Source organism: Ammospiza caudacuta, chromosome 1 (genome assembly GCF_027887145.1).
Source record: "Ammospiza caudacuta isolate bAmmCau1 chromosome 1, bAmmCau1.pri, whole genome shotgun sequence".
Taxonomy (NCBI): domain Eukaryota; kingdom Metazoa; phylum Chordata; class Aves; order Passeriformes; family Passerellidae; genus Ammospiza; species Ammospiza caudacuta.
In genome coordinates, this window is record NC_080593.1 from 5,942,854 (window position 1) to 5,954,860 (window position 12,007).

General features: G+C 43.0%; 1 protein-coding gene across 4 annotated transcripts in view; it reads left to right on the top strand.

Annotated features, from left to right (window-relative positions):
• LOC131556924 (sodium channel protein type 5 subunit alpha-like) overlaps nucleotides 1-12,007 on the top strand; it is a 178,515-nt gene that overhangs the window by 54,359 nt on the left and 112,149 nt on the right. For all 4 annotated transcript variants that reach the window (XM_058803871.1, XM_058803862.1, XM_058803879.1 and 1 more), the window contains exons 10-11: nucleotides 1,508-1,681; nucleotides 4,102-4,509. In XM_058803871.1, coding sequence (XP_058659854.1) covers nucleotides 1,508-1,681; nucleotides 4,102-4,509 — 582 coding nt within the window. The remainder of the gene's footprint in view (nucleotides 1-1,507; nucleotides 1,682-4,101; nucleotides 4,510-12,007) is intronic.

Below are 12,007 nucleotides of genomic sequence, written 5' to 3' on the forward strand. Positions count from 1 at the left end.
GTAAGAAAATTATAAGAAACTAAAAATTAGCTTATTTTGCAGTTTGAGTGCAGCATGCTCAGTAGCACAACCTGCAATATTTTCTAGATCAACAAAATATGACAGCAATCAAAAAGGAAAACCAAAATGGTTCAGGCCAGCTTTTATAATGTGCAGTATAAAGGGAGAAGAAATATAATTGATAGACCTGCTTGGGGACCATCAGTCAATTTATACAATTGGTCTAACACATTCCTAAATCTGAGCTTAACACCAAAAGACTTGCCAAATCTTTATGAAGAGAAAGCACTTCAGCATAGCAATTAAATCAATTGACTCAAAAAAAAAAAAAAAAACAAACAACAAACCAACCAAAACAACCTAGACCAGTGTCTGAGCCCTCCTCCTCTCTGCTCTAAGCAGCTTGCTTATGAAAGATATTTCCCACAGGAATTAAGTTTTGTTGTGCTCTCAGCTTGATAGAGCCACTGCTACTCCTTGAAATACATGATTGATTCTTTACACGGCTGTTAAGTACCTTCACCTTCCTTGGACTGATGCCTGTGGGAGGAAGGGAGTATTTTGCAGTGGAGAGATGATTGCCTGTTTGATTCTAGTGGCTTACAGACAATAGCACTGAGGATTCATCTGTTTCTCATGTTCTGGGGAACCGGGAGAGGCGTTTTTTAGCAATTCACTCTCTTCAGTTGTTTTAGCTGAGGGCTCTGCATTGGGCTGGTCTCCAGGCCACTGATGTGGTTTTCCAGCACCTCCAAACCTGATCCTGGTGCCCAGAGTCCCCTCACTCCTCCTGCCTGTGCTGGTGACAGAGCCCCAACTCCCCAGCTCCTACCAATCCTTCCTCTTGGCTGCTCATTTTCTCCCAGGGCTGCGGTTTTGACGCTCAGGCTTTGCAATTGGGCTTCTGCAGGGCTCCCAGCAGCTGGTGTGTTATCAGCCTGCTCCTGCAGAGATCCCAGCAGATAGCCAGCACAGCATGGAAGCACATGGCGCAGCAAAGGCCGCCTTATCTCCAGTTAAGCCCATGGCTCTTTCTTTGCATCTCTGGTCGCAGCTGTGATGGGGATAAGTGTTTACAGAAACGCGCCAGCTGAGCTGCCTGCTGCTCCTGGCATCCCTCTGTGCAGGCAGGGAAAATCCCAGCAGCCAGCTGGGCTGCCCTCCTGTCCAGCCCTTCAAGGGGCTGAGGTCCAGGGGGGCTCTAATCTGAGGTTCCCCAGCTTGAGATTTTTCTTTGCCTGGCACCAGGAGTGTAAGTCCAGCTCTGTGTGCACGGCGTGTACACACAGGCTGTTCCTTCATGATATGTCAAACAGTCTTGTGCGGGGGCTCCACATAAAAACCATCCTTTTATCTTAAGTTTTATGATTCCTTATCTCCCAAAAATTTTAATATCTCCCCTATACAACCTTAAAATTTAAAACGAAAAATAATTTCTGAGCTGTAGTAGTTTTCACTGATATCCTGAAATAACAATATTTATACCTTCTGCAATCTTCTGATTTAGGCACTAGCAGCTAAAGGAATTGATTCAATGTCACTCAGCTCATTGGAACTGTCACCTAAAAGTGCAAAAGAAAGAAGAAATAAGAGGAAGAAAAAGAAATCTTTGGGGGGAGACGAGTATGGGGAGGACCAAAGGAATCCCAAGTGTGACTATGATGATGGTCAAAGGAGGATGGTAAGCCATGGTCTGAAACATCACTTGTTCCACACTGTACTTTCCTGGACAGGCCAGGCTCTGAGCAAGGCAATTTAAACTGAAACTTTTAGAAGAAACAGGTATTTAATATCTTAATTGATATTAACATAGCAGATACAGCATATAGTCTGTGCTAGAACAGTGGAAGGAAACATATTACCACTTTATTTTTTAAATGAATTTAAAATGCCCATTAAACATTTTTATAAGCCTGTTTTTTTCAATTTGTTTCCTTTTTTTTTTTTTTTGCCTCAAGATTACCCTTGATCTGGTTTATTTTCTTTCATTCATCTGATTATATCTATCCTATCCCTACTAGAGATAAAAAAAATCTTAGTGGAAACCTACAAGGCTTAAAAATAGAAGAGAGCAGGAGAAAAGAAGGAAACTTGTCTCTGAGGGCTTTTTAAATATTATACAAAGACATTATTAACATTTTTATATTCTTTTGCTAGTTGCCTCCAAGTCAAAACTTTGTGGCACTTGTTTCTACTTTCTATTGCAGGGAAGAAAAACAGAGTGACAGTGTTATTAAATAAGGTTTTATGTAAATGTTCCTGACATGCATGAATATGAATCTGCCCATGCTGTATGTATCAGGGGATCATAAATAGCTCCAGATAATTTGTCTTTGTTTAACTGAGGGAAAAGTTTAAATCAGTTTGTTTTGTTGTTTTGAGTAGCCATGTAATGGGCTAAATCCTTTTCTATTTTGTTGTCAGTGAATTTAGGGATACTTGGCAACCATAAAAAGCTCATAAAAAACATGTAAGTGGTGTAAGTAAATGTGACCAATTAATGACTCCCCAGCTCACAAAATTCACCCAGAGCTGGATTTCTGTAGATGACATGGATTTTTTAATCCAATGGTTTGTGTTGCTGTCTCGTTGGTCAAGAGGGTTGTGTAACAAATTGCAACTTTTCTAAACCCAGAATTGCTCTTTAGCTTCATTCTGGGTGGGTTTCAGGACACCACGTGCCAGAAGCACTGCGAATTGGAGCTGTGCATTTTCAGTTTATTCCTCAGATTAATATTCCTTGTTTTCACTTTTCGCCCCTGGATGTCATATATGCATGAGGAGCATGGGAGACACATTTCAAAGCTTACAGTAAATCTTCTCTGCAAGACTGTGTCTGGCATGGTTGGAGGGAATAAGGCTGAGTCATCATTCAGATGCTATCTTAGCAGCTGGAAGTGTGTTGCCATCAGAAATCAGTCTCAATGACTGTGCCATGGAAACCCAGGCATGGATTTCTGACCAGCTGAAATTTGGTAGCAATCCAAAAGGGCTGTTTTTAGTTAGAAAGAGCCTGGGTTTTGTACTCCTCCATGTACCAGTGTCACTAAATAGCATCATTACATAACTCAGTGGTGTTAGCTACAGCACAGAATGAAATCAGGCTTCATTTGATTTGTCTGGTTTGTGGGTGCTGTGGCAATCTTACCTCTCTTCATAGATACTTGGCTCATGGAAAAGTTCTGAAGAAGCTGGAAATTCTGTGCAGGCATAAATTCAAAAATATGTTCTGCCTAAATGCTCTTACTCTAGTAATTTCCTCTTTAGAGAGAAGAGAAAGGGATAGACTTGAATTCCTCACACATTTTCTGAAGATCCTTTTTGCTCTGCCGGATTTTAGGTGTGTTTAGTCCTTGGCTACATCTTGCTGATGCTCTGGCAGAGTTGCAGTCTCACTGACTGACGTCAGAGTGGATCGTCAAGGCTGATATTTAAGTGAGGGAGATTGCTGTGTACTGAGGTTACCCAGCCCTTAAGCAGCCATGTGCATTGAGATAATCATTTTACAAACTAATAAACCATATCCCTCTTCTTGCTCTTGGTTTGTTTTTTGGTTTGTTTTTTTTTTTTCTGTTTCTTTTATCACCTTCTTCCGTCGTATTCTGCTTCTTCTTCTTCCCTCTTCTTCTCATTTTCCCTGCAGTTCATTTCCTGCCCTATTTCTTTATCTTCTCCCACTGCACTGTTCCTTCCCTAGCTGTTATGAAGATGTGTGATAATGCAGTAGATTGGAGCTGGATCCCCCTTCCCTGCTCCTGTCTTCCACTCCTTGTGCTGCCTTCCCAGCTCCTCTGGCACTTGTCCCATGGGGGGGAGTAGAAGCGAAGGAAGTATCACGCTGTGAGCTGAATGCCACCTTGACCCTTCCTATTTCAGTACATCTTTAATTGCCAAGTGTTAGACAAATGCCTAAAGGCTAGGAATGACTGTCCAATCTCTTAATTTTGAGGAGCCTGAATACCTGTAATTAAGTCTCTCTTCCTCCGAAGCGCTTGGTTTAAAAAGGAACTCACTGCTCTCCCCCAGAACTTCCTCGCTCCTGAAAAACGTGTTGCAAAATGTTGTTTCTCTTTCCCCTTTTTCTTCTCTGGGGGTTTCCAGACTCTCCTTGGCATTAGTTATGGTCCCAGTGCAAACTTGGTGAAGCGCAGAACAAGCCACGGAAGCGTTTTCAGTTTCCGACTCCGTGGCAGAGACACTTGCTCCGAGACAGATTTTGCCGATGATGAGATCAGCATCGCTGGGGAAAATGAAAGCCACCGGGGCTCCCTCTTAATTCCAAGATCTGGGAGGCGTCCAAGCGTGCAGAGTCAAGTGAGCCATAGTTCTCACCCTACTACTCCCAACTACACCCAGACGGGCAAAAGGAACAGCTCAGTGGATTGCAATGGTGTGGTTTCCCTGATAGGAGGAGGAGGAGGCACCGGGGCACTCCACCCAGACCCTACTTCTCCTGCAGGGTTACTGCTCCCCCCAGTTATTATGGAAAAGCCTGGGACAGGCGACCTGGTGAGTACTTTATAACTTTTGTATGTGATTCGCGCTCTTGTTTCCTTCTAAATGTTGTTGGAGATTGCTGTAATTGATTTACACCACATGGAGTCTATGGTGAGAAACCCAGACCCAGCATTCCAGGCAGGGTGGGAAGACAACGAGTTAATTCACAGAGAAATGTGTGCCTAGTGCCTCATCAGGAAGGTTTGTGCCTTCTGGTGAGATTTTCTTTTCAGAGCTGTCAGGAGGCAAATACCTAAATCTTGAGTTTGACAGAGACTTTCTTTTCTTGAAGGGACAGTTTTAAACTTGATTTCTTTTGACTTTTGAATACCTGACACTGTCTGGTGGATAGAAAATTATGGTTTTTAAATGATTCCGTGAATCTTGCCATCTTGAAACTGTTTTCTCTTGCTGGTTGGTCTCTGCATCTGACCTATGATCTTCTCTAGGGCTACTTGAGGAGGGCTGTTCCTTCAGTCCAAAGGGAATTCCCAGAAGGGTTTAGCATCCAGTTCAAATAACACCCAGGAAATATGAGCAGATGATCAACAGATTTTAGCCCTTTTGCAGATTGCCAGCATCTTTGTTGCATGAGATGGTGTTTTTGGAAATGGCTGCTACACAGGCAGAGCAATCTGGACAGGTTGCTAGTTTGAGATAGTGGGAATTTATCTTTTCTTTTATAGATCATCTGCATTGAAGCTCATCACTTTCAACAGTCTTTAAAATGATGGAGGTCACTACTACAGTCAGTTTGGGCAGGTTTAATTTAATTTTAAGGATCAAAACCAGACCAGAATAATCTCTCTCCTTGGAAGTGCCTTTTTCTGTTCACTTTAACCACAAGTCTTATATTAGGTGAGATAAAGCCCACTCAAGAGTAACAAGGTGCCAAAACTAGGTTATGTTGGTGGGGGGAAACAAAAGCAAATGTGATTATAACATGTATTAGCCAAGGTATCTCCTAAAGAGAAAGGTGAGTGTGATGGATCCCAGCTGTTGTGTCAGATTATCAGTAAATTGAGAAGCAGTGTTTTCCTCTGGAGCCAAGCAGCTTTATTCCTTTCAGGAGTTTGGACTGATTTTTTTTCCTCACCTATCTGGGCATTCCCTGTAGTTCTGCAAATAGACTCTCACACCACCCATGAGAGAAGGGGCCAAGCTACATGTGGGAAGCTGGTTGGTGTGAGAATTATCTGTTTTGTTGACAGTTTTGAGACTGTTGCTGCTTTTTTGGATGTTCACATCTTCCTCCATTTAGGACTTTGGTAATCCCACTTTTACTCTCTGTGGACAAGGATGACCGGTCCTGAGACAATTCTGTAAACAGCAGAAATGCTGTAGATAGGGAAGTTTTACTGGATTTAGCTTTGTGGGGGGGGAAAAAAAAGGAAAAAAGTGTGTATTAAAGGAACTGGGGAAGAAAATTTGTGCATCTGTTTAAAAAAAAAAAATCTGAACCAAAGTTGTAAGACCTCAGTAGATGAGTAGAGGATGTCCTCTTTTTCTCTGTAAGGAAAGCAGCTCTGCAGGCTGCTGAGGCTGTCCCAGCTGTCAGAAAAAGCTTAGCAAAGCACAAGAGCACTCAACCCTTCACAGAGAATATCAGTATTTTACAGGACTGGGTCCTGAGGTGACACGGAGGCTCTGAGCTCTGCTGGCATTTATTTTCATTTTTCGGCTCCCTGCCTTTTGGATAAATGGATGTTGGAAATGGAATGGCTGGGGTGGGAGAGCTCACTTGGCACTTCCCTGCCCATCTAGGAAACAACACCCAGGCTCTACAGTAACAGATGCTCATGCAGTGATGCAATGTGAAGGATGTTGTGTCTTTTGCAAAACAGGTTTGGTATCTAATCTATCCAGAAAATGTGAGCTGGAGTTAAGGGCTGATTGGAGAGGGGCCCGTTGCTGTACAGATATATTCACTGCAGGAGTCACAAGCACTGGGCACAAACGTGCAGCCTCAGCTGTGGCTCAGGCACAAGGAAACAGCAAATCTGACCCCTCAGCGTGCTTGGAGATAAATCAGCATGTTTCTTGGCTTTGCATTTGATGATTTTCACCTTTTTCCATGTTAAAATTTGTAAGTGAATTTGTTCTTTGTAAGCAGCTCTGGTTTCTTTTTACAGTCTCTTCATATGTTTGGGGAAGGTAGAAAGAAAGATGTTGCAGTTGCCTCATTAACCTCACTGACCCTTCTGCTGTTATTTATTTTGAGCAAGTGTGAGCCTGTGGAAAAGGACCCACTTGGGCTGTCTGTTGTATCTTTCATGAGCAAGAGATGAAGGGCCAGTCCATGAAAATGCATCACAGTAACATGGCTTGAGCTCTGACTTGCAGCTTCCTGAGGTGTAACTGTGGCTTTGCTCATGCACCTCCTGGGCAGATGGAGCTGTACAAAAACACAATTTACAGCATTAGATTTTTGGGGATGTGCCTTTTTAGGTCACTCCATGATGCTGAGTAGTATCAGATGAAAACAGCATACACCCAGACTGCTACTTAGGGGGGAGATCACTGAATTCTGATTTGGGGAAAGCTTGGAGGAGCACTTCTAATTTAAAAGACAGAGCAGACATCAAACAAGATCTGACCATCTCTGTTTTTTGCATTTTCAACCTGTAGGCCTTCAGTCACAAGCAGTGACTTAGCCCATAGCTGTCATAAATTATCCCAAAGTGGGTCCCCCTCAGGTTTCTCCAGGAAAGCACAGTCACTAACCACTTCTGAGCATTTTAACCTGATAAACTTCAGCAATATTCACTCAGAACAGCAAAATGGTTGGGTTGGGACCACAATGAGCAACTTCCATGCCTTAGTGTCATTGCAACTGCTACCCTCTGTCCCATCCAGGGACCATTTCCCCACAGGAATGGCTGCAGGTGGCAGCTGAGCTGACATGAAAACATCTGTGCAGTTCAGCTGCCCTCTCCCAGGAGAGAAGTGGCTGCAGCAGTTTATCCCACTGTTCATGCTGGTGACTCAGAGGAGTGACATCCTGGCACTTGGCTGCAGAAAAGCATTTAAGATAAAAAAGCCCAGTTTCAAATGCTCTTCAGATGGCCTTGGCTGCTTGGCGCAGATGGATGAGTGGGTTTCCATGAGAAACCAAGTGTGTTTGCACTGTCCATCTCCTCTCCCTAATTCCAAATCCAGCTGAGGAAAAAGGGAGGGTTTTAGGTTATCTCAATGGATGATGCTAGAGCTTATCAGTCTCATCAGCTGGGGCAGTTTTGATGGCCATGGCCAGCATGGTCCATGCTGAGCAGCCACCTGCCCAGGAGCTCATCTGCACCAAAGCAGTCCTGAAAGTCACCAGGGGCTTCAGGACCTGAGCAACAGGAGGACATCCTACCCTCTACAAGAATTATATATACGAAGAATTACAAGGAGCCTGGGCATCTCTTCACACTTTGGGTGTCCCCATGCCACAGGAGAGTTCCCACAAACAGTGGTTTTTAGTTAAAAAGAGCCTGAGGAGCTCAGAGAACTGCACAGAGGGTTCAGTGCCATGAGGGTTCCAGCCAGAGACCCTGCAGAGGTGATAGGGAGAGCAAAGTAGTGCAATGTGAAAGCCTTGTCTGCAAAAACCCTTCACAAAATCAGGTCTGGGTCTGGCAGTCGTCACCTGGAGGGGAAGAGCAACGGGTGCTCTGTTCTGAGGGGTGCAGGGAGCTTGTCCCAGGAAACCCATGGAAAGTCCTGGTCACTCTTCTGGAAATGCAGGGAACTCAGTCAGGGCTGTCCTGGTCTCCCACCAGCTTTCTTCAAGTGGTGCAGCTGCTGATTTTATCAAACTTACCCCAGTGTAAATAAGACATAAGCAGGACCTGGTGATTATGCTAGAAGTCCTAATTGTTTTTGTCTTCACCCGAAAGTGTCTTCACTTTCTTATGCTCCTGCTGTTTGCTGGATGACATTTTTTAGAGAAAATAATATATATATTATGTAAGTAATTTCAGGGCACATGACAACCTAAAGGTTCTGAGCCTTCCTGCAGTATTTATTTGAGGCTTTGCATTGCTCTGTTGTGTTTTGGTGTTTCTTAGTTAAGAGGTGAGAATAACACCTCCCTTCACAAGGTATTGATATGCTCAAATTTGATTTAGTTAACAAGCCCTTACCTGGAGCTCAATTTATCCATGGATTCTGATGAGGGTGAGTGAGATTTCACCTGTGGCTGTCAAGAACTTCTAGAGGGTTAAGGAACACACAAAACCCCATCCCTTCTTGCCTCCTAAATCCAGCTGGAGCCTTTCCTGTAACACTCCAGGGAAATCACAAGATTTTTGATTTAACCTGACTTTACAGTTGTTCCAGAGGTGGGGAGTGGAAGAGAAATGGATGCAGGACTGAAAGAGTGGGGGTTTCCAAGTGGGCACTGGCTGTTAGGTGGTGATCTGTGGCAACCCAGGAAATTCCTCTGGCTGCCCTGGAGGATGTGAGACCCTGCCCAGGGGGCTCAGAGACCTTGGCACAGAGCCCAGACCCCTGTGCCTTTGATTTGGCCCTTGGAAAAAACAATTACCAACCTTATATGAAGAATTACAAGTCAGGAAAGTTTAAGTAGAATGATAGTGAATTTATCATGGGGTGAAAAATAGACTTTTGGGGTTTTTAGAGTGGGGGTTCAGGGGGCAAGATGGAGGAATCTGGGCATGTCCAGCCTTTCTCCTTCTTCTTCTTGGCCTCCATCTTCTGCTGTGATGTTGGCACTTTTATATTGGTTTAGAGTAGAAGCTCACTGTATAGCATAGGTGATAGGTATTGGGAAGTAATTGTAAACATTGTACAGGTAGTTTTTAGTATAAAAAGATAACACCACCCTGGGGGCAGGCAGAGTGCCTGGAACTGTCCTGCTGAGTGGACCTCGGCAGGACAGGAGAAAGAATTTTATAAATTAGGAACAATAAACAACCTTGAGACTGAGAACTGAAGAGCTCTGACTCCTTCTTTGACTGCTGGGCTGGGAAAAGAGACTTTCTGACACATCTTGGTGTCACTCTGAGCAGTGAGAGATTCCGAGAGTGATCCCCACTGCTTTGCTCTCCTGGGGCACCTCCTCACCAGAGCTTCCCATCAGGCCAGGAGCAGAGCAGGGCAGGGCAGGCTGGTTTTGGGATGATTTTGGGATGGACAATGAGGCTGCAGTAACCTGGGGACACCCTCTTGCACACACAGCCCTTCCTGAATTTCTTCTTGGTCACCCTTATGCTTTCCTTTCTAGGAAACTTGAAATGCTGAGCAGTGCTAGATTGGCAGGAGGGAAAACACCTGGAGAGGGGCCAAGCTGTTTATCAAGGGACTGAAATAAAGATTTGGGAATTTATCTTTAGATGATATTATTTTAAAAAGAAAAACAAACAAAACAAGGCCATGCTTTTTGTTTCAGCTAAGCATAAAAGGCTTTTGCTGACCACATTGGTTTGAGGTTTGCATGTTGATCCTAAAATCACCCTGAGGTAAAATTTCTCTCTTTCACTTTCTGCTTTGGCACAGGACTGGTGAAAAGGGAAAGTGTTAGCAGTTTCCTTGTTCAGAAATAAAGGTCAACAGAATAAGTCATACAAAAATCCTCCAATAAGTTACGAGGATAAAAGCTCCCTCTGATGCTGTCACACAGAGTTGTCACCACAGCTCTGGCTTCTGCTCATTTCAAACTTTGCTTTTGTACATTCTAAGTGTAAATCACTCTGATTTGGTACAAATATTTCAAACTGCTTTAGTTTAAGGTGCATTTCTTTAAATAGTCAGGCATCCCCAAAATTAGGTGGCTTGTTTTTAGTGCTGTGCTCTATTATAGCCACATCCAATTTCATTAAATATTTGTGCTGATGCATTACTGGGTCCATTGCTCGTGGTGTGGCTTGGCCACCTTTTTCTGCTTGAAAAAGTTTGAAGTGTACAAGGAAAATTAAACCTGTCCTGGTTCCCAAAAATGGTCTTTAAAAATGCTGCTATGCTTAAGCCCATCTTCACATAATCGTTTTGACATAGTTCAAAACTGTAGGCAGTGAGAAGAAAATATCTCTGTTATGCATCCTCATTTACATCTAAATTACTGGATAGTATATTTGTCTCTATAGAATTTAGCTAATCCAAAGGAGGAACTTTTCCAATTCATCAGGGGGCAACAGAAGTAATCTTTTCCTGCTGGAGGTGCCTATGTTTAACTCCATTGTGATTTCTCATCTGGATCCTAGGTACACTCCTTGCATAACCGTGGGGACTGCTGTTATTTTATGCTTAATTTCTATAGAAATATAAGTACAATGAGAAGCTGTGCCTGTGTGTGTTCTCTCAGAGATTATAATAGCCTTTCTGCTGCCTGCTTGTCCAGTTCCTGGAATTGTTTCTGTCTCACAGCGCAAAAGCTGCCAGTTCCTTGTGTGACTATCAGCCATCTCTGTTCTAAAATAAATAAAAATAGTATAAACCCAAACCCACACATAACTATTCTTTACGTATGGTAAAAGCTTATGACCTTCCTTAAGGAGCTTTAGTAATTTTAAGCAATTCACCTGGATGGAAACTTTCTTTCCTGGAAAAATTCTTCCTAGTAAGTGACAGAGTGGCTACGTGCTGGATTTACTTCTCTGATGGCAAATCTTTGCCCAGTGGCACTGCCTGCCACACACTGTGTCATCTGTGTCTGTGCTCTGTGCCTGGTGCCAGGGGGCTGACAGAAAACAGGGGCTTGGTTTAGTTAAATAAATTAAAATAAAATAGGAAAAATGAACCTGTGAATGTTTTTCTTTTGGATTTCTACCACTTTGCACTTGTGAATAAAAGGTGGCTGTCAGGTAAAGGACTCTTGGGAATGAGGTTGTCTGATGACAAGTTACTGGTACATCCTATGGTTTAGGTCAGATAGGATGGGGAGAGGTTAGAGCTTAAAAAGAGTGAAATAAGCCACAGAGGTTTGAAATTTGAGGTTTTCTTATGGTTCATCAAGCTTGTGGTTTGGTTTTTTTCTCTTTTTCTTTGCTTTTCCTTTCTTTTTTTGTTTAAATTTATTCTACTTTAAAAAATGCCTCCCTCCTGTTTTTCTGTCTAGCTCTTTCTTTTTGGTACCATGTATTTGTTATGTATTCCAAACTGCTGTGAATGATTATGCAATTTTGTGGATGCTTTCTTCATTAATAAAACATTTGTTGTTTCATTGGTTTTTATTGGATGTTTTTGAGGTGAAGGAAATCAAGCAAACTAATGCATCTGAAACACCATTCCTGGTATTCCCTGGCTCCTAAGCCAAGGAGAGAGTGTTTTCTAGTTGTGCATGACTCTCTTTGAAGAGTTTCTGGTTATGACTTGCCCTTTGAGATGACTTGGTCAGTAACTCAATGGGCAATGAGCAGATTCTGTTGAGTTTTTCTTTAAAAGGACATTTTAGGGGGGAAGTAAAGGCCATTTTGGAGCACCACTGCTTTTCTGGCCCAGCTAATGTTTTAAGTTCTTGCTTTCAAAGTCTTTACTCTTCTCTGGCCTCGCAGTGATTGTTGTTTTT